Genomic DNA, 22,962 nt, shown 5'->3' on the forward strand with positions numbered 1-22,962 from the left:
TTTACATTACAATTATAAATATGAACATATTCACACATACACTGACACGCACACAAACGCACGTTTATGCACTTTTGTTTTCTTTTTATTTATTCACACACACACACGACATATCTTATATTACAAATTTAAAATATAAATAAATATATTTATTTTTAATATTTCATGCATTTGCTTATATATATATATATATATACATATATCATCATCGTCATCGTCGTCGTTAATGCTTGAAGATGGATCCGTGTAATTTATTATTTTGGATAAATTTTCTTTTTAAAAAACAACTTATTTAACTTACTTTCTAAATTTCTAATGTTCAATAATTTTTTATGTATCAAAATTCCTTTCCTGTACATTAAAATTTTTTATAATTAATTTATCATCTAAAAATTAAAATTTAAGATGCTATACAAAGGTGCTGTAATTAAATTAAAGTGTCAAGAGAAATTATTTGACTGTTCCTATTGAAAGATAGCTATTTACCCATTATTTTAAGTTGTTTGTTTCTATATATACTGTTATTCATTATTTTACATCAAGTTATTTATTATCTCATTGTTTGTTATTTGTTCGTTATTTTTAGTTAATAATAAACTTTTTTTCTTATTTTTTGTCATTTGTAGTGGACAAACAACCGGCAGTATGGTAATAAATAACTTAATGTAAAGTAATGAATAACAATATGTAGATAAACAAACAATTAATATTAATAAGATGACAATACTTGAAATGAAATCAATTAAAAGTAATAAATAACTAACAGATAGTAAGGTAATGAATAATTTAATTTAAGGTAATAAATAACAGTATGTATGAAAATGAACAATTAGTATTAGCATAATGACAATACTTAAAATGAAATCAACTAAAAGTAATGGACAGACAATATATGCAGTAAGGCAATGAATAATTTAATATAAGGTAATTAACAATGGATAATAAGGAAACAAACAACTTGTATTTGTTTCGTCCGAGGATATTTTGTGAAAAGTGTGAATTTTATTATTTTTTTTAGCATTTTAATTTCATTTTAGTGCTCTTGAACTTTAGTGAAATTTCATAATTTATGAAATTCTCTTTTTTATTAACTATGGTCAATGGGTTTTATTGAAATTTCCTTTATATATAATTGTATTGGGAGGATTGGAGTATAATTCTACCCATGCCAAAGGAAAATTTATGCTTGAGCCCCATGGCACTAAAAATGTTATTTAAACTTCTCCCCCTTCCTCTCTCCCTTTCCCCCTCTCCTTGTTTTTTTGAAAAAAAAAAAAAGATTCCATCCAGTTAAAGTGACCTAAATGAACAATTTTTTAATTATTTTTTCCTAAAACATACTCCATATCAAATTATAAAATAATTTAAAATAAGATTATGCATATCAATTAAATACAATGATAACATTCAACAAACTTACTTTTTTAAAAATAAAACTATAAACTTTAAAAAATATTCTTAAATATTTAATCATTATGCTACAATATCATTTTAATTTTGTATCCACTTAAAAGACAATATTAAAATATTATAATTAATAAAATATTATTTTTAAATTATCTTATATTTTAAAATAATAAAATTCTTTAACTTTATTTCATAATTTAAAATAGAAAGAGCAATAAAATGCACAAAGCATGAGGGAAGTTAAAAGTTTTAGAAATTGAATCATTCATTAAACTGGACTAAGCATTGATTCACTATTTATTAGTCGAACCATGATCAAATAGTGATTGAAGCAGTTGATATTAAATTAATATATTTTTAATTTATGTATCATAATTAAATAAAAATACGTTTGAATATGTCATTTTTTTAAAAAATAGATTATAAATGTCTGGTAATATAATTTATTATTGATGAATATATAATTAATATCAAATATAAATGAAGCTCTTCATTTAAAAATAAAGAAATATGTTGATAGAATGATAAATATTAGATATTTTTTAAAGGCATGTTTAAACTAAATTAAAAAGATCAAGTTTAAACAAAAAATATATAAAAAAAATAAAAAGTATAAAAATTAAAAAGATGTGCCTACGTTAGAAGAACATCAAGATATATGTAACAAAAAAAAAACCAAAATCAAAAAGGAAAAAGGAAATAAAAAAAGAAGAAGAAAGAACTCATTTAATTGTACTCTCTCCGTTAAAAAATATAATATATTTTTTAAAAAAATGTTAAAAAATATAAGGCATTTTTAATCTTTTGAGGTATAATCATTATCTTTTTTTCAAAAGTACCCTAATGATAATAATTTTATATTTATAGCAGGATATTTAATAGGGATAAATATAAAAAAATAGATTTAGTTTAAAAGTTAGTGATTATTTTATTAGGAGGTGAAATTCAATTAAAAATATATTATATTTTTTAATAAAAAGAATATACTGTAAGCGTATAATATTTGTTTGTGCCCCACATACATAGAGTTGGAAAATGGGTGGGCTCGGTCCATATGAGCTCGAGCCCTTAAGCTTGATTTTTTAAAAATATTTTATTTTTTAAAGCTCGACCCTTATAAAAAGGGCTCAGGGTCAAGCTTGTAAGTTCTTATTATTATTATTTTATTTTTAAAAATTAAAATTTTTAATTTTAATATTTCATATATTTTTTAAAAATATAAATTATAATATTTAAAAATTAAAAATAAATAATAAAAATTATAATTTTAAAATATAAACATATATTTTAAAGTTTAAATTTAATTTTCAAATTAAAAATATTTTTTTAAAGGAAAAACAAAAAAGGATTTAAAAGGGCTGTCCGAGTTTATTTTTTCAGGGCTTATTAGAGCTGGGCTTGAAAATCCAATTTTTTTTAAAAAAATTATTTTTTTAAGCTCGTATTCTTCTAAAAATGAATTTAAACGAGCGACTTGCAGATTCAACTTTTATTTTTGACTCTATACATACACAAGGAGGCGTGCATAACTATAAAAAAGGGTGGAGCACGCTGACGTGTATGAGAGGGCTGAGCTTTATTTTTACAAAAATCACAGCTCATGGCCCAAATTTTTTAGTATTTTATTTTAAATTATGGTTTGTTTTATTTTTAAATTTTTTAATTTGGTCTGATTTTTTAAAAGTAACTGGTATGATTTTCCTGATTATTGACCAGTTTCCTAATGGTTAGTTTTAAAGGGTTAATCCAATCGAATTAAGAGCTAATTCTTCATTCAACTAATTGAATTAGTTAGTTCGTCTTAATTTTTAAGGCTATTATAGACACAGCAATAATGGTGAACTATTACATTATAAAAAAGAAAAAATATAATTTTATATCTCTATATTTTGCTTGAGTTTTACTATAAGTCTTTACATTTGTTTATATGTTAAGTCCTTATATTTTTATTTTTTAATGTTTTAAATCCTTATAACACCTCTCATGGAGAGACTTAGAGTATTAAAAAAATATAGGAACCTATCATAAAATTCAAACAAAATATAGCAATTCAAAATTATATTTTTTCTACAAATGGTGGTGGTGGTGAACACACACACACAAAATTATGTTTTTTCTATAAGAAGTGGTGGTGGTGAACTCACTCTCTCTCTCTCTCTCTCTCACACACACAAAATTATGTTTTTTTTATGATGATCTCTCCCTCCCTCCCTCCCTCCCTCTCTAAGAGCCCATGTTTTTTAATTTCACCTAAAAACCCCTACCTTTCATTCCAGCTCTAAATATATAAGGATCCCTCTTCACTGGTCCATGACCATGTGATATAAACTATTTAAATTTTAATTTAAACAGTTTAAATTTAAAATATTTATTTTTTATTAATGAAAATAAAAATTTTAATAAATTTATTTATTATTAATTTAAATTTGATTTAATTTGAAGGGGCTTCATTTAATATTAAAATTTTCATAAATTAATTATGTAGATTTACTCTAAATAATTTTGTATTTAAAATTGTTAACTTGTAATTTTTTGAAAACATTTAAAAAGTGCTAGTTAAAAGGTTATTTTAATTTTTAATATTATATTTATTGAAATAAAAAATATAAAAAATTTTAATATAAAATTTAGGCTTTTTAAATTATATTTTTATAGTTAATATGTAAAAAGTATAAAATATCTAAATTGAATTTTTTAAATTAAACATAGAATAAATTGGTTTATCATAAAAAATTATAATTTTTAATTTTTAATAATAAATGTAAAATAAATAAATACGTTAAATCTAGTCCGACCGAATTAAAATCTAAATACATGGTCCATATCATAAGACGGACCTGAGGAGGAAATTCAACTCTCCGCAATCATCCCAACATACCTTCTAGAAGAAGCTACCTTTCCTCAATGGCTTGTCTATTCCACCCACTCTCTACATTTGCTTTCCTCTCATCGACTCCATCTCGCTTCATTAATTTGAACGACGCAATGGTCTCTGATATTTTAGTTTGTACGACTCCATCATTGTAGCTTAAAGAATTCGGGATGCCAAAAAAATTACGGAAGAATTTGAATCTTTTATATTTACAAAAATAAATACGAAAAACATATTTATTTAAAAAAATTGAGATGTTTTTGTGCGTGAACAATAAATATCAAGTATATCAGCGTTGAATTTCAGTGGATAACAAAAAGGTCTCAAATTCTCTCACTATAATTTATTCGAATGGAAAAAATACACAAGACTTGATAAAATAAGTATTTTTAATTTTTTATTGAAATATAAAAGGACTAGATTTCAAAACTATTTGAAATTGTGCCTTTATGTGTCAATGATATAATGTTTGTAACTAAAAAAATTTCGGCATGTTCATTCTATCGTGACTTTCTATTGAGTTAGGGGCCGACTCTTTTATTTAGATTGGGCCTAACTCTTCAGTTACTCAGTCCAAATAGCTTTGTAACTTATTTTAGCCATGTTCCATATTTTAACCCAAACAAGATGATAATTTACAAATAAAATAAGAGTCAGTTTAAACTGAAATTAAATAAAAGAGAATGAATATTTCCTTTAATTTTATTTATAAGTGATTTCAGTATTAAAAAAATAATAAATTAAATTATAAATAAGATCAAAATTAACATTTTCCCCGTCCCGGAAATAAAATCAGAGAAGTAAATAATACAGATGGGGAGAAGGACTAACTAGGAACCGCAAGTCCGCAGGCAGGCACCTAACACAAAGGGGCATAACTAACCTTCTGGTGAACACGTGACGAAAAGAGCATCCGAACCCAGAGCATTTGTTTTGGTAAGAGAGACCGACAGTCTTTATCTATTCCACTCCGCTCAACTTCACACTATAACGACTCCATCTCTATAAAGCCCTGCCTTTTCAATCCATACACACACACATATATATATGTACCATCCTTAACCTTCAATTGACTTTTCGTTCCCAATATATAACTTAACACCGAAAGAGAGAGTGAGTGAAGGAGAATCATATGGGTTCAGTGTCGGAGACCGTTTGTGTCACCGGGGCATCCGGCTTCATCGGTTCGTGGCTCGTCATGAGACTGCTGGAGCGCGGCTACACTGTTCGGGCCACCGTGCGCGACCCTGGTTCCATTCCTCCCCGCTCTCATCATCATCGTTCAATTCATATTCATGAATCGTGACACCTTTGTTCATCCATTCGTTTGATTCGATGCGCAGGTAACGTGAAGAAGGTGAAGCATTTGCTGAAGCTGCCAAAAGCCGACGTGCAACTTACTCTGTGGAAGGCCGATCTTGCCCACGAGGGAAGCTTCGACGACGCCATCAACGGCTGTGCCGCAGTTTTCCATGTCGCCACTCCTATGGATTTCGAATCCAAAGATCCTGAGGTAGGTATATACACGTGCGCGCTCGCGCGCACAGACTATTCACTTTGTTTTTTTCCTCTGCATATGTAACTAAGCAACATGAACTTAGCTTCTGCATCTTGCTTGTGTGAAAAACTAGTCGCACGCGTATAATCTATATTATAACTCACGCAGTCACGGTGTAAGATTTTCTTTAATTTATACAGTGCTATTCTGACTGGACTAAGAAATTAAAAGAAGCCACCCAATTATCTGTTTTTTTTCTAACATACAATCCATCTATTGTAACAAGCAAAATCTGTGAGTTTGTTTACTGTGTTTATGTGTTTGTTCGTTTTTTTAAATCATTAATTTGATTTTATTTAAATTCAAATTATTTTCTAAAAAATCGAAATCTTGTGTGGATAGTGGGCACAGAATTCAACCTCCTGGGGCCTACGAGTTCAGGCTAGTCTAATTTAAATAACTGAGTTGATGAGAGTTTTAAGAAAGTCAGCAAATTCGTATCCCGTAACATCTTTACATTAATTACTACTGAATTAGCTCGCGGAAAACGTACATTCCGGACATTCTACTGATTAGATGAAAAAAAATCTAAGTGAGGATATGGACAAAATTAAGAGAAGATAATGTGTGTTGCGTTGGCGATCCTTGAAATTTTCAATAGTCCAAGGCGGAATAAAAATCGAGGACAAATACCACACGCCTGAGAAGCTCAAGAAGTTCTGAAGTAGGCTCATGGAAAGTGATTACGGTTCAAAATACTTTGATACGTGACCTAATTGTTATTCCCCTTAATATTTGAAACAGAATTTTCTAACCATTGATAATTGGCACGCGCAAGGGGCATTCAATTGTCCTAGTGCACATAAATGACTTGATGGAAATATCATTGATCACGTGTTTAAACAATTTGACTTTGATTGGGATGTTGTAGAATGAAGTGATAAAACCAACGATCAATGGTTTAATAAGCATCATGAAAGCATGCCTCAAGGCCAAAACTAGAAGATTGATATTCACATCCTCCGCCGGAACCGTTGATGTCACGGAGCACCAAAAACCTGTGTTCGACGAGACTTGCTGGAGTGATGTCGAGTTCTGTCGCAGAGTAAAGATGACTGGTTGGGTTAGTGCTTTCTCCTCTTCCTCTACTTTTTATTCGCGCCTGGATTGCTTCCCTCTTGGACATCTGAGATAGATTATCCCAAGCATTTACAAAACCATCTACTTTTTATTCGTGCCTGGATTGCTTCCCTCTTGGACATCTGAGATAGATTATCCCAAGCATTTACAAAACCAAATATCTTGCAGATGTATTTCGTTTCAAAGACGCTTGCAGAGCAAGAGGCATGGAAGTTTGCCGAAGAGCATAGCATGGATTTCATCTCTATAATTCCTCCTCTCGTGGTTGGCCCGTTTCTCATGGATTCAATGCCTCCTAGTCTTATTACCGGCCTTTCTCTCATCACCGGTACATCTAATATTTTGCTTTTATTTAATTTCAGCCTCGCCATCACTCACAGTACATATTTTAACTTAATGTATATCCTATAATTGTAGGGAATGAAGCGCATTATTCAATCATAAAGCAGGGCCAATTTGTTCACTTAGATGACCTTTGTATGGGTCATATATTCTTGTTAGAGCATCCTGAAGCAAAAGGAAGATACATGTGCTCTTCCCATGATGCCACCATTCATGACGTTGCAAGAATGCTTAGTCAAAAATACCCAGAATACAATATCCCCACCAAGTATAGCCTTCCCCCACTCTTTCTGTAGTTAACTATGATTCATTTGCAAGCGTGAATGAATCGATGGACATTGCTGGGCTAATTGTGAACGTGAATCGTTTTGTAGGTTTAAGAATATACCAGATGAGTTGGAGATTATCCGCTTTTCTTCCAAGAAGATAAAAGATTTGGGATTCCAATTTAAATACAGCTTAGAGGACATGTTCACCGCAGCTGTTGATACCTGTAGAGAGAAAGGGCTTCTTCCTAAGCCTGCAGAAATCCCTGTCAATGGCGCCGCTGATCAGAAATGATTTGGGATATGTACCCTCGTGGCGTGTTCGCAGTAGTCTTGGTTCTTCTATTCAGTTTTTGGTATTCTAAATTATGGTTTGGGATATGAGAGTGTGTGTGTGTGGGGTGGTTCCGAAAATAAGAATGGCTTAGGACACGAAGAAACTGTTGTTGTCTTCGTCTAACGCTTGGATTCGTTCCACATTACTCGATGCAACTTTGTGTATTTCTCTTGCTCAATTTTACTCTTCGGAGATCGGATCTTTTCTTGATTTTGTCACTTGTTTAGATCTCTCCGCACTGTGAATTTGGATTTTGGAGTTGATTGGCTATGGCAAGCATACCAAAGCAATAAGGCTATGTTTGGATTGGTGAATTTGAATTGAAAATTTTACATTTAAAATTCATATATTTTAAATTATTTGTTTGGATGATATAAAAAATTATAAATTTTAATATTAAAATCTTTTGTTTGGATCTTAAATAAAATTTTAAATTTTATATTTGAATTTAAAGACAACGCAGAAAACGTAGGAGGTCTAGTCTAGATCATGGGTAGTGGAACAATCTAGGTCGACTATGAATGTACGAATTTGAACGACATTAGTGGTGTAGTCTTGATCTGCAATAGCAATTTAGTCTTGATTAATGTTTGCGGTTTGATCCTGAACAACATTTATGAATTAGGATGGAACAATTACAACAGTCTGAGGTTTATGGATTGTACTTGGATGATGTCACCAGACCATTCACTGTTAATAATGGTGTTTGGCACCGAATGATAAACAGATCAAAGATAGTGATCATAAATCAGTGTTGGACAGTAACGGTGATGGCAAACTAACATCGATTGGATAAGATGGATCACCACGGGATAGTGGCAGCAGTCTGTAGGTCAAAGTTAGCTGTCAAATCCTAATCAAGGTTGGCAATCCAATCCTGATCGAAGTTAGTCATGCATGGCCTTCTAGTCTTGGTTGAAGATGGCCATTGGTCTTGGTTGGTATCTACAGTCTAATCCCAATCACTGCTAATGATCCAGTCTTGGTCGAAATCAATCTTGTAGTCGTTGTGGAAGGTCGTCTTTCGATCTTGGTTGGCACCTGCCATTTGGTCCCAGTTGAAATTGGCTGTTTGGTCTTGGTCAATGCCGACCAACTATTCCTGGTTAGCATCGGCGGTTCGATCTCGATCGGTGCTGACAATCCAATCTTGGTTGAAGTTGTCGTGTGGTTTCAAATATCTCCCTTGCCTAATTACATTTAGCAATTAAATTCAAGATAATCTTTGGATTGACCTAAATTAGATTATCAAGTTTTTAAATTATAGAAAAAAGATTATAAGTTTTCATAGTTTAAAAATAATTCAAAATTATTTATAAAACTTTCAATCAGAGTAAAATAATATTTTGAAAGTATGAGATATCTCGGAAGAGTGAAAAGACTCAAAACTAATTTGAAAATATCAAGAATTAAGAAGCATGATAGTGCGTTGTGAGCCCGTGACATGAGCATATGTGCTGCAACTGTCTTGCGTTATGCCACACGCCATGGCACAAGCTCCATGTGCCGTGGCATGTTGCACGCTTTTGACAACAACTTTGTTGTCATTTGATAGCAATTTCGAGCAACTTTTGACGTGTCTCAATTCTTCTTCTGACATTCAAATGAAATGATTTAGGTATTTACGAAAAGCTTTTTTCATGAACTAATAAATGGAATAGGCTTTCCTTCCAAATTATATCACAAAAAAAAAAGTTAGATATCCAAATACATTTTCAACTATTTTCACAATTTTCACAACTCAATAATGTTCAAAACCCCACACATGTGCCAAAAGCTATTCCTAACACCCAAACTATACTTAATGAATTTAAAACTACCTGTATAACACATCACATGCACATAATTTCAATCATTTTAAATTTTTACTCATAAATTCCTTTCATATCAAAAACAGAGGGGGAGATTTTTAGCATTGCATTTTCTAATTAACATCCACAATTAAAATCAAATCAACAACCTTATATTTATATTAGTATTTTGGCCTTAATGAACAATTAAACAACTTATAAACAATATCCCAGGGCCCAAAATACATTTTGAAAATCATAAATATCCATAAGTATAAGTGTATGCAAGATATAACCTAATTGGCAATATCTAATGCGTCACATGAAATAAATAAAATGGGGATGCTTTATAGTAGGAATTTTTTGAATTCCTAAGCCTTCAGAGTCTTTCCCTTTTCTACACTAGAGTTGGAGCCTGTAAAATATTGAAAAAGAGGGGTGAGTCAAGATACTCAGTAACTAAGGTACATCTACCCTATGTAGTTATATATCAATTGATATAAACACATAGGAGTGTGTTGATTACTTAAAGATATCAACTTACAAATGATACAAGTTAAAATTTCACAATTTAATTTATTTTCATATTTCTCACCTCAAATAACAGGGTGCATTGCCATAAGACACACATACATGTGATAATGACCCAGTTCATTAGTTTCCTGCTTATTGCCACAATTTAGTTAACCATGTGACAATGTCACATTCGCTATCATAACTTGCTACAAACTTAACAATCATGAAATACGCTAGATAAACACATATGTATGATCAATTCCACCTTATATTCTCCTTATATTTTCTAACTGAAATCGTAGGCTATAACATCTAACAAGGCTCTGTCTGTGTGATTGGACCACCCAAGCTCACATATGTATGATCAATTTCACCTTATATTCTCTTTATATTTTTCAATTGAAACCGTGGGCTATAACATCTAACAAGGCTCTGTCTGTGTGACTGGACCACCCAAGCTTACTAATTATGAGGTGTGAACTCACTGTTAGACCATGGCTTTCCCTATTCTCAAGTCTCTGGGGTGTTGTATATCCTAAACTAGCCTCCTTGATAAACAGGTAGAGATAGCTATATTTTAGTCTCTTAACAAAATATGGGACAGTCCTTCAACAAACTGTGGGACAAGGCTATGCCTTCGTGCATCGAAAGGTAGCCATAACCTATAAGTACCATATGAATTTTATCTACTTCTCTTTCTTAGGCGAACTCCCACGAAACGATCATGCACTATACAGTGCTTACTAATTTCATAATTTCATTTATTCAAAATTAACATATTAGGCTTAAGATAAGATGCTATCCAAGTAAGCATCAATGTCACATTTACAATTATTCTCCTTTTCAACTCTATATTCCACAACACATTCCAAATTCCCATTTAGCCTCACATATAATCCCCACATGTTAACACAAGCATATTACAATCATTTCACCCATAATAAACATCTCATTTCAATATGCATTCCTATTTTTGAAACTCATTTCACATTCATTTTCACATTTATGTAAGATGAAGATTATCATACTAACATATGATTCATAGTATGCTTTCACATTTACAATTTCAATCTCATATTGAAATAAATCATTTTTCACATTAGAAACTCGATTAACAAACAATTACCTAAAATAGAGTTCCATTAGTTACCTCAAACCTTTAAGAGGTCAAAAATTTACCTCTCAATATATGCTTCCAACCTTGCTTTTCAAGCCTAAAGTGGTGGTCGAATGATTAATCTATAATTAATTAAGTTCAAACTCAATTAACATTGCTACAAATACTTTCAACTCTTATTTTCCATTTTAAAATATCCAATGCCCTTATTTCTCACATTTAAGCTTACCTATTAGGTGCGTTAACTCTCTTTAGCATTATATAGTTTTATTAAATTCTCATATTGTCATTGATGACTTCCAACCATCTAAAAAACCCCACATTAATAGCTCATTTTGGGATATTAATGATGCTCACTAACCAAAAATGTCAAAGCCCACAATTTTTAGATTTAAATGCTCAAAACAACTCCTATTAACTTCATTTGAGTCAATGAGTTCAAACTTAAAACTTATAGGGACCGAAAATCACTACTATCACAAAGCCTTAACTCTCAAAACATGAGAAAAATTGGTTGGAAAGGGAGAAGAAGAGACGAGGGGACTTACTCATAAGGTTAGATGGCTCACCTCCAATCTTTTTGGAATTGAAGCCTTAGCAAATCCCTCTTCGTCCTCTTTGTGTCTCTCCTGATCCCTCTTTTCCTTTCTTTGTTTTTTGCTTCATATTCCCGTCTTATTTCCACAAAACGCATATCGTGCGTCGCGGTGTGTGATATAGAGATGACCACTCTACTTGTTCTGGCCTTTTGTGCCACAGTACACCATGCACGCGTTGCGACATGTGGCATGGAGATTTTTTTTCACTTTTAATGTCCAAGTGACCTAATCTCACCTTGGATCCATATTTATACCTAAAATTCTCACCAAAGACACTCATTAGTCCTTTTGACTGCACACAACTTTTACTTAATCATCATTAATTAAATTAATTGTCAGGAAATTAATTTTTAAGATGTTACATTGCCTCAATGGAAAGCCACTGCCCTGTCCTAGTCAAACTAGTAGTTCGATCTCAATCAAAGATGACCATTCAATCTTGATTGGCATTAGTCATCTAGTCCCAGTCGGCACTTGTGGTCCAATCCTGGTTAAAGTTGGCCATCAAATCTAGATTGGTGCTAGTGGTTTGATCCTAATCAATGCCAATTGTCCAGTCTCGATCGACAATGTTGAAATTGAGAAGGCAGAAAAGTCAATGAATAAACGTGAAATAAGAGAGAAGCTTTCATAAAAAATTGAAATAACATAGATTTATAAAAAATTTTAAATGATAAAGAGCCTGAGGTAGGAATCCATATATTTCTAATTATCTAAATAATAAATTTGATTTAAATTTAAATTTATATACATGTTGAATGCGATCTCTTAATTAGTAATATTCCTAAAAGTTTGATAAATGATAGAGCACAATGGCGTCTTGCAATCCATGTAGCCGACCCACCTAGTGGGATAAAGGCTTGTTGTTGTTGTTGTTGTTTTAAATTTATATACATCCAAACGTAACATAAGAAAAGTCTTAATATTGGTTTGTAAAGGAACCGGGCTGATATGAGATTTTAGTTGCATATGCTGTCATTGATATCACCATTAATTATTAAATTTTTTTTAATGAAACGTTCTTGAAGAAAAATTATCAGTTTGGTAATGTCCCAATTTCAATAAAAAAACTTTTAAAATGTTTTAAGGAATTATACAATTACATTGCTGTGCCTGTTATAGCGTTACCGTGTCAGCTGACGAAGTGACGATGGAGAAGTTGGAGGGCCGCCCGAACTTTTGATTCATTGAAAGGATCCTTCAATAAACTCTTGCAAAGTGTATTTGCAGTATTGTTTTGAAAAGTGAAATTCTAGTTTAAGGCTTTGTCAGCTTGATTATGATTAAATTTGTTGCAATTAAACTGACAATTTTTTAATTTTATATATTAAAATAAAATCTGTAGCACATACAGTATTAAAAAGGAGTTATTAATAATAAATTTCATAACTTAATATTAAATATGAAATTGTTAATGTTTTTCACAGTTTAATCAGGGTTAAAGTTTAGTTTTATTCTCAAACTATACCTCAAGGTGCGTCTAGTGTCTTTTGTACATTCTTCCCTTTAAAGTTACAAAAATGGCTCAAATTAGCCCAAATTTTAACCCTCAAACTATACCTCCAGGTGCATCTAGTGTCTTTACTCAGGCACATTCTTCCCCTCAAAGCTGCAAAAATGGCTCAAATCTGCCCTTGCCGTGAAAAGAGGAAACGTCTGACCGTTTGTTTGACCAAAATTGCATATGTGGAAATTTACATGTGCCGCGTTCATCTGCATGGCAGCTGAGTCAGATTTTTTTTTTAAAAAAAAAATTGTCTGCCCTCTCTCCTCCCTCGGTGGAGGATTGACCACCGACACAACTATCTCCAGCTTGTCTCAGAGTTGAACTAGAGGGAGTCTAAGCCAGATCTTCAATGGAGCGCCGCTGCACTAGATCTTCCATCGTCGAGATGAGATGAGATGGAGTGGAGGCATAGAAGTTCGACTCCAAGACAAGCGCGACAGTAGCGGGCAACACAGTAGAGGACCAGTTCACGACGAACCCGGCTACTTGAACGGGTGCAGAAGTAGCGACGATAGGGCTCTGATCTGTGCGGCATGATGAAAACTAACAAGGCTGGTCTTCGGTCACGGTGGTGTGATGAAAACAGACAGAGGCTAGGTTTCCATTTCATTTTTGTTTTTGCTCAGTAAATTGAATATCTGGTGATCCCGATTTCACCTTCTCACGTTGTACCACAGGTTTTATTGAATTTTTCTCAGGTTGTTTGTTAATAGATTTACTCTATTCTAGATTGGATGTTGATTTTTGCTTCTTGGGTCTTTGATTTCTCGAGGTTATGTTTTGGGGATGATTTTAAGAAACTAACGCAGAGGAGATGAACGTGGGGGTTCAAGATATGGTGATTTCATTTTTTCTCTCTTTTGCTCGGTAGTCTCTGTTCTTGGCTTCCTCTGTTGGGTTCTCCAGCGCTTGCATTTGGGTCTCTTTTGTAGAATCTGTTAGTGCCCAGAAATGAGATTGGGATGCAGTCTCAATAGTGTAAGAGGCTGCACCAATATCATCACAAAGGATACCAACCATCGGGAGATATGACGTAGGTGGAGGCGCAAGACCGGTAGACATGGAATTGGAAGCAAATTTAGAGTTCATATTGAATATTGGTCTGCTTGTTTGGGCGAACCATTGAGTTCTCTATCTCTGTCATCTCCTTTTTGAACCACACGGAGTGGCTTGTGGGTCACAAGGCCGACACATCTTTTGCCTAATCCGTTTGCTGGGATTGAGGGGAGAGAGAGTGATATATATATATATATATATATATATTTTTTTTTGAAAATCTAAGTCATTCGCTGAGTTGGATGCTTGTGTAATTTTTTTTGGTCAAAAAAGAAAGTTAACGGTCAACTTAGCTAAAATTAATAGTAGGGGTAAAAATGATCCATTTTTGTTACTTTTAAGGGGAAGAATGTATGAAAGTGAGGTTTAGGACACTAAATGTTTTTGAGGGTTTAGTTTGAAAGTAAAAATAAATTTTAACTCATTTAATTAATTAAAAGGTAGGAGTACAAGCAGAGGCCTGCTTTCGAAAGAAAGGTTTGAAGGAGGACTACTTACAAACAGAAATAACGAGTTCATTAAAAATCTTGTCAGTGGTTAAATTTCTCAACAGGGAACACCTGGATTTAAAAGGAAAGAAAGATATAAACCTTTTTATTGTGACAAAAAATATGAAGATTACAATTTTTTAATTCTCCCTTCACTTAACTTTTCTGAAATCCAGGTTAACACTAGACGGAGAATAGCCTTGATGCTTGTCAGAAAATTGTGTTGAAGCCTGAGACATCCACTTGGGGGACTGAGCCTTTAGATGAACCTTAATAAGAATAATCTTTGAATATCTAATACTGGGACCTAATAGGACGACAAGGAGAAGAATTCTCCTCATTTGATGGCATAGGTAAAGGAATATGAAGAAGATTAAAGCTGGCTAGTGATTTAGTACGTAGTAATGGCGGAGGAAAACGTGACGAGGGGAGATCGTGACTTTCCTCTATGAATGCATTCTAGATACTCTCCCGTTCTTATTTATAGGATAGAGGTAGGGAAGAAATTTTTTTATCTTATTCACGAGGCATTTGTCAATTTTTAATATACCTATTTACATTTTTATCTTTATTAAATATTTTAAATAAAGATATCAATAATAAAATTTAAGAATATTTATTAAAAGTAAAGATAAAAACTTATTAAATTTTAAAATAAAATTAATGAGATTTAAAATTTTTTTAATTATAAAAAAATATATTAAAAATAATTTATAAATAAAAATAAAAAAGTATCATGCAGATCGATAATGATACTGATTATCTTATATTGATCTTTTAGTGTACAAAGTTGGAAAGATTCCTTTACCCAAGAGACCACGACAGTGTGGTTGGCACTTGGTAGGGTGACTAGGGTCTATTTTGAAAGAAATAATTTATATCCATATAAATTTAAATTTTTTGGATGAACAGTAAATAAATAGTGATTTACCAAAAATGCCCTCAATCTTTTCCTTTTTTAATCTAGTATATTATAACACTGTCGGATGGTATTGTATATCTACAGTAACATCCGACCTTTTCATTTGAAAAAAAAAATTGTTACAAATCTAACGTTTTCTTTCTCTGTTTCTTTCCTTCTTTCTTCAAATGAGCATGGTGCACACGAAAGTTATACTTAAAAATGAGAAAAATATTTTATCTTAATTAATAATACCTCTCTTTCATTTTTTTAAACTTATATAAATATTTTTTAGTATGGATGGTTATAAAATACAAACCCTTCTTTTATTTTTAAAATTTTATTTTTATTCATTTAATAACTAGTTGACCATTAAGTCATGTGTGTTGAGCCAAAGTACCCTCATTTAAATATAAATATTGTTCAAAAATCATTTAAGTTACCAAGAAATTAATTTTTTATTATTTAAATGTATTTATTTTAAAACTTTTTAAAAAATTAAATATATAAATGGGCCAAAAAAAATATATTCAAAGACGCAATGTATGGACTTAGCAAAGAGAAAAATAAAAAAATAATTTTTAATAATGTGGGATAGTTAAACCAGCATAAATAAACTCAAAAGTCAAGTGCGTTAAGAGTTAGGTTTGACTATAAATTTTTTATATGTTCAGATATTTTAAACTCGATATAACTTGAGGCTTTAAAGGTAATAGAAGGAATGTAATATTTTAATAAATTTGATTTTTAAAAAATTAAAGTAGTGTGGTTTAAAAAAATAGTGTGTAGGACCTACCATTAAAAAATATGAGTGGGATCTACAATTATAAATTTTAAAAATTTAAACTAAGTGTAAAAAAAATAAAGTTTTTATATTTTAAGAAATCATGTAGGATTTTATACTAAAAATTAATAGTAAATATAATACTTTTAGTAAAATAATAGGCATTATATAATTATATACTCCATCCATTAAAAAAGGTAAGACATTTTTTAAGGAGTTTAATTTTTAAAAATATAAAGTATTTTTAATCTTTTAAGGTATAATCTACTGGCAAAAAACGGTGTAATTATTGCTTTTTTTTTCAAAAGTGTCCCTATTAAATAAATTAATTTATATTAATTTTATAGTGAAACATCCTATTATATAGAGATAAATATAAAAAAATAAAATTAATTTAAAAATAAGTAATTATTTTATTGTGGTGAGATTAAGTGAAAAATACTTTATATTTTTTAATGGAGGGAATATTTATTACTAACATAGGGTAACGAATTAAAATAATTTGTGTGAGCATGTATAGAACAAGTTTTTGCTTATATTTTTTGAATACATAAGGAATAAAAATCTATTATTTTATTATTTACATGTAAAAGTTGATTATGATTTGAACACCTATGAAAAATATTAATGTAATTATATGCCTCAAGTTTGAGCAACAAAAATTATGGGATTAATTGTGCAATATTAATAAATTTATCTTCCACTGCACACCTAATTTGTTTTTTACAATCATTGTATTACTCATTGTTATTAGAATCAAAGCGGACCAGCTGGTCTGATTGACTGAATCGAGAATCGGTCATAGGTTCGGTTCGGTCACACCTAAAAGTCATCTTCCTTGCAAACTACTCATGAATCGGTTGCTAACTGGCCAAAACTGGTGAAAAAGCCGGTTGAATCAGCCATATTACTTTTTTATTTTTAATTTATATTTCTAAAGTATAATCTATACATATTTATACCCAATAAGCATAATGAAATGAAAAAAAAATACAAGAAATATGTATAAATTATGTATACACGTATATATGTTAAAGTTATAAATTATAAATTATGAAATAATTATATATATTTTGGATGAAAATGATGTCATAAATTATAAATTATCTTGTTTAAAATTTACATATTCATGTTTCTTACTATATATGATTATTTTTTTCTATTTTAAATATATAATATTTAAAATATATTAAATTATTTATGACCAATTAGACCTCAGTTTAGACTGCGGTCAAACCATTGAACCATGAATGATTCAATGACTAGTCTAGTTTTCATAACATTATTCTTACTTGCATATACGTGTTTGAAATATTGCCTTACTAAACGTATTCCATTCATTTTTAGGAGTTATTTTTTAAGAGTTGGATGTTAAAAAATATAAATTATTTTTAGTATTTAAAGGTGTAATCATTAATTTTTTTTCAAAAATGTCCATAATGAATAAATTATTTCATATTTATTTTAGTGTGAAACACCCAATTAAATAGTAAGTATAGAAAGATAGTGTTATTTTGAAGACAAGTAACTACTTTATTGGGGTGAAATTTGATTAACAATATCTTGCATTTTTTAAAAGATGGAGTATATATTTAATTTTTTTAAAAAAATACTGAATAAATTAGTTTGTATGACTAATAAATTTAAAATATAAATAAAAATTTAAAAGAATATATCATGAATAGTATTTATCAGTTAGTGATTAGATAAGTGAAAGTAAAAACTTAAAAGTAGAAGGTATATTCATATTTTATAACTCTTAACTATTGATTTTAAGAGGAATTCGTATAAATTTTTAAAATAAAAAATATTTATAATTAAGATAAAATAAAGGGAAAAATGATGTATTTTACTTTAAGGATATTAAAATAATTTTTTAATATTGATATTTATTTTTATTCTCAAAAACTAAAATATTTTCGCAAGTCGCACGGCCATAAATCTAGTTCTAATTCTAAACCAGACCGCTCTGGAGGAATTGCGTGCATGAACACATGTTTGAGAAATTCATAAGCATCACATCCAAAGACACAATAGTTGTTGTTAAGAATATGATGTTGACTTGTAGAGCAAGAACATCTTTTGTTGGAATACATTTGTTTAAGCATTCTCAAGAGGGAAGGAAAAACTTTGGTGAGATTTTGATTGTCCAAAGGGGATCCCAAATTTGCATGTGAAAAGTCAAAAAAATATAGAAAAGTCGCAATTGGCCAGTCAAACCAATAACCCATTCGTTTTTTCTTTTTTTTTCCTATGCCTTGTCTAGTTCTTTGCTGGGCGAATAAACTGAATATTATATAAAGTTAGAGTTTTATTGGGCAGAACAGAGCTAGAAAGTTGGTCCGTTTATATTTGTGGACCAAATTTGTCGATTTGCTTCAGCAGTGAAGTTAAGACGACGTGAGAGCACAACAATAAAACCAGTAAAGTCCAGCAGGTTAAAATCCTATTTTATGTCGTTAAACAAAATACAAAAAATTAAAAAAGGAAGAAAGAAAGAAAGAAAAGGAAAAGCAAACAAAGGGAGTGAGCAAAAGATCGTCCGTACGACCTGACTTTTCTCTCTCTTGAAAATCGTGCAGCGCCAATGGAAGAACCACTGAATCAAAAAATGCCACCGGATAGACCCATTGAGGAGCTCTCACTAGATGATCGATTGAAGAAAACAAAGAAGGAGATCAAAGAAGATGCCATTATGTCTGATAAAATAAAAGACGCGAAAAGCTGTGTCGAACATGCACAGAAATCTGATGAAGAACAAAGTATTCCGACGAACCAAAAACAAGGGTCCTATAAAGACTCTCTTCTTAGGTTTAAAGGAATCGATTTCAATAGAGTGGCTTATGGATCATCAGCCATGGAAGATGATCCTTTGATATCAGATCTTCTTGACCAGCAGTGGGAGATACCTACACCATCGGGAGAGCTAAAAAAACTGATGAATATCTTCCCAGTAGTCCTTATTTCACAAGATGAATTCAATGACTGGTGTCGTCCTTGGAATAATGCCTTAGTTATTACAATACTTGGAACCAGATTCGTTCTGCATAAGCTCAAAGAACGACTAAGTAAACTTTGGCAACTAAAAGATTTTAAACTGATTGATTTACTAAATAACTACTATGTCATCTGCTTTACAGATGAAATCAACCGGGCACATCACTATATAAGGGTTCTCCTTCAGGGACCATGGGTAGTGGCACAACATTGTGTGCTTGTTCAAGTTCAAAGGTGGACTCCCTACTTTGATCCGTTCCATAATCCCTTGGGACACATTGCAACATGGGTTCACATTCTAAATATTCCCATTCACTGTTACACAAAAAGTTTTATCTGGAGATTAAGAGATAGAATCGGTCGAACTATCAAAGTAGATATGAATACCATTGTAGACCCAGATGCTCAGAGGACCAAGGTAGAGAGAGAAAGATATGCAAGAATATGTATTGAACTGGATCTGTGAAAAAAGTTGGTACCCAGAATAATCTTTAGCTTCATCTCTGTTCAACGTGGAATATGAAGGATTAGGCTTAATTTGTTTCCACTGTGGAAGGTATAGGCATAGAAAAGAATCCTGTCCATGGAAAGCAAGTAAAGTGAACCAATCCTCGTAGTGTGCACCCTCAACCAGTTCACCTCCCCTTTTTACACCAGCGACCAAACTCCCTGGAGAAGAAGAAGTCTACGGCACCTGGAACTTCATTTCTGACTAAACAAAACCTCATTTCTCGAGGTCTGACAACTACAAAAGCAGACATGAGTACCGAGGTAGGCATACAGGATATGGAGAAAAAGATGATAGTAAAATGACTACTTCACAATATGCTATTCTTGTAGAGTTAGATCAAGAAAAGGATGCAATAAGTCAGCTAAATCCTGACACTACTAGGGGAAAGGCCACCTCTGTCAACACAAGAAAAGCATTGGTAATGGTTGCAAATAAAAAGGAAACTCAGAGTAAAAATGGGCTGGACATAAATTTGAAAAATAACCAGCGAGGAAAAGATACTTAAGGAGGAAAAGGAGTTTATGTACCCAAAGGAAAAGAAAATATTAGGCCCAACCCAACATCTCTAAATGAGTCAGCCTCAATCTCTAATGTGAAAGGGAGAAATGAAGCATCATACACCTTTTCTTGGGAAAAGAAAAAAAGACAAGAAAAGAGAGCAGCGGACCAACGTGCCCATGTAATGGTTAATGGATCTCTAGCCTAAAATGAATGCCAAGTCAATCTTAAGCCACCAGAAATTCAACCAACCTTCCCCATACAGCAAATCTCTATCTCGACCCCTTCTTTACCTCACCCTATCTCAACCCATTTGGTGACACAAATTCTTAGCCCTCAAACTAACTTCTCGGTCTCCTCTTCACCACTTTCTCCAACAAATTGTCTTCCCCCTGCACCTCAACCACCTAACGTTATCTCTTCCTTGAAATTGAATAAAGGACATGCTTAATTGGAATTGAAGATTGACTCATTTGATTCAAAAGGAACTTATTATAAGAAGGATGTTGCCAGCCCTGTCTGGGACCAAGAGAAATGCTGAAACGAGTATGTACCCTTTTTACTTTTCAGTTGACCTTAATGATCATCATTTCTTGGAACCGTCAGGGAGCAGGATGCAAAGCTTTCTCAGGTATCGTTAAAGATCTTATTCAAAAGTATAAAGTTAACATCCTCTGTCTTCAAGAAACACGTATTAGTGGTTTAAAGGCTGATTGTGTTGTTCGTCGCTTGGGTTTTGATAAATGGATTAGACTTGAAGCCACTGGATTTGCCGGTGGTATTTGGATTTTGTGGAATAGTAATGCTTTTAATGTTGAATATATCTCCTCAAATGTCCAACTACTTCACTGTCAAATCTCTAACTTTTCTACAAATAAGCAATTTCTTTCTACCGTTGTGTATAGAGAAACATCCTCGAATAAAAGAAAAATCTTATGGGATTCACTCATATATCTCAATAACCGAATTACTGAAGACTAGATTGTGCTTGGTGACTTCAATGCATTCTTACGTGTTGATGACAAGCTTGGTGGTTCAGGTCTAACTTGGTCTTCCCTTTTAGATTTTCATAATTGCATCAATGACTTGGGGCTACTTGAATTACTAGTTGTTAGAGACAAATACACTTGGGAGGGTCACAATGTGAAAGAACGACTTGATTAGGCTTTCTATAACCTATCCTGGGAACTTAATCATCCAAACAATAAAGTGCATCATCTCCTCAAATTTAAATCAGATCACAGAGCAATTGCCATTTTGGATGTACTTACTCATAACTTACCAATAGACCTGCCCAGTTTAAATACCAAGTTGCCTGGAATCTTGAACCTGACTTTGTAAATCTTATTTCGAATGCCTGGCTGAATTGTGACTGGGTTGATGGTGTTTCTTCTTTTCAATCTTCTGCAAACTCATGGAACGATTTGAAGGTGGGTTGTACCCCGAGGACAAAAGAGAAATCTTAAGGAGGCTAGATGGAATTGATCATGCTTGGGCTTTAAACAAGTCTAATGGCTTGGCTAAAATTGAGAAGAAGCTTTGGATGGAATACACAAAGCTAGCCACACAGGAAGAATTAATTTGGTACCAAAAATCTAGATGTCGATGGTTGTAATGGGGTGATAAAAACACCAAATTCTTCCATGCCTATGCTGTTATCAAGAAAAGGAGAAAAAGGATTGAGGCATTAAAAAAATGACGCGGTGACTGGATAGAAGACTCTGATTCCTTGAAATCTATGGCCTTAGAGTACTATAAGAATTTATATTCCAAAGATCTAAATGTCATACTTGATTCATCATGGCTTAATTACTTCCTCAAATTGATAGTCAGACCTTCCTTTATCTCAATTCTGATGTTATTGATAAAAAATGCAGCATTTGCAATGGACGCATTCAAAGCCCCAGGACCGGATGGCATTCAAGCACACTTCTTTTATAACCAATGGAATTTAGTGGGTGTCAAAGTTTGCAAGTTTGTGAAAGAATGCCTCTAAAATCCTAAACACTTGAAGAAGATAAACCAAGCCACTATTGTAATGATTCTTAAAAATGAACAACCTTCTAGACTCAAGGATTTCAAGCCCATCTCGCTATGTAATGTTAGCTTTAAAATCATTACCAAGCTCCTAGCCAGATGTCTCTAACAGGTTATGGATTTCCTTATTGACCCTTATTAATGTAGCTTCATTAAGGAAAGACAAAGCTGTGACAACATTATCATTACTCAAGAAGCCATCCATACAATGAGACGTAAGAAAACTGGACGGAGCTATATGGCAATTAAAGTTGATATAGAGAAAGCTTTTAATAGACTTGACTGGGATTTTATTGAAC

The 22,962-nt window shown here is 32.0% G+C and overlaps 1 protein-coding gene across 1 annotated transcript; it reads left to right on the top strand.

Moving 5' to 3' along the window:
• The first annotated feature begins 5,229 nt into the window (after nucleotides 1-5,229).
• On the top strand, nucleotides 5,230-8,075 carry LOC129303142 (dihydroflavonol 4-reductase-like). Its single transcript, XM_054942237.1, has 6 exons — nucleotides 5,230-5,529; nucleotides 5,623-5,792; nucleotides 6,709-6,900; nucleotides 7,086-7,245; nucleotides 7,335-7,527; nucleotides 7,634-8,075. Exons 1-6 carry the CDS (start codon nucleotides 5,412-5,414, stop codon nucleotides 7,818-7,820), a joined length of 1,020 nt encoding a protein of 339 aa, XP_054798212.1. The 5' UTR covers nucleotides 5,230-5,411; the 3' UTR covers nucleotides 7,821-8,075.
• The last annotated feature ends 14,887 nt before the right edge of the window (nucleotides 8,076-22,962 follow it).

Source organism: Prosopis cineraria, unplaced genomic scaffold (genome assembly GCF_029017545.1).
Source record: "Prosopis cineraria cultivar Desert tree isolate PC_DT_omini unplaced genomic scaffold, ASM2901754v1 PC2, whole genome shotgun sequence".
NCBI classification, from domain to species: Eukaryota; Viridiplantae; Streptophyta; class Magnoliopsida; order Fabales; family Fabaceae; genus Prosopis; species Prosopis cineraria.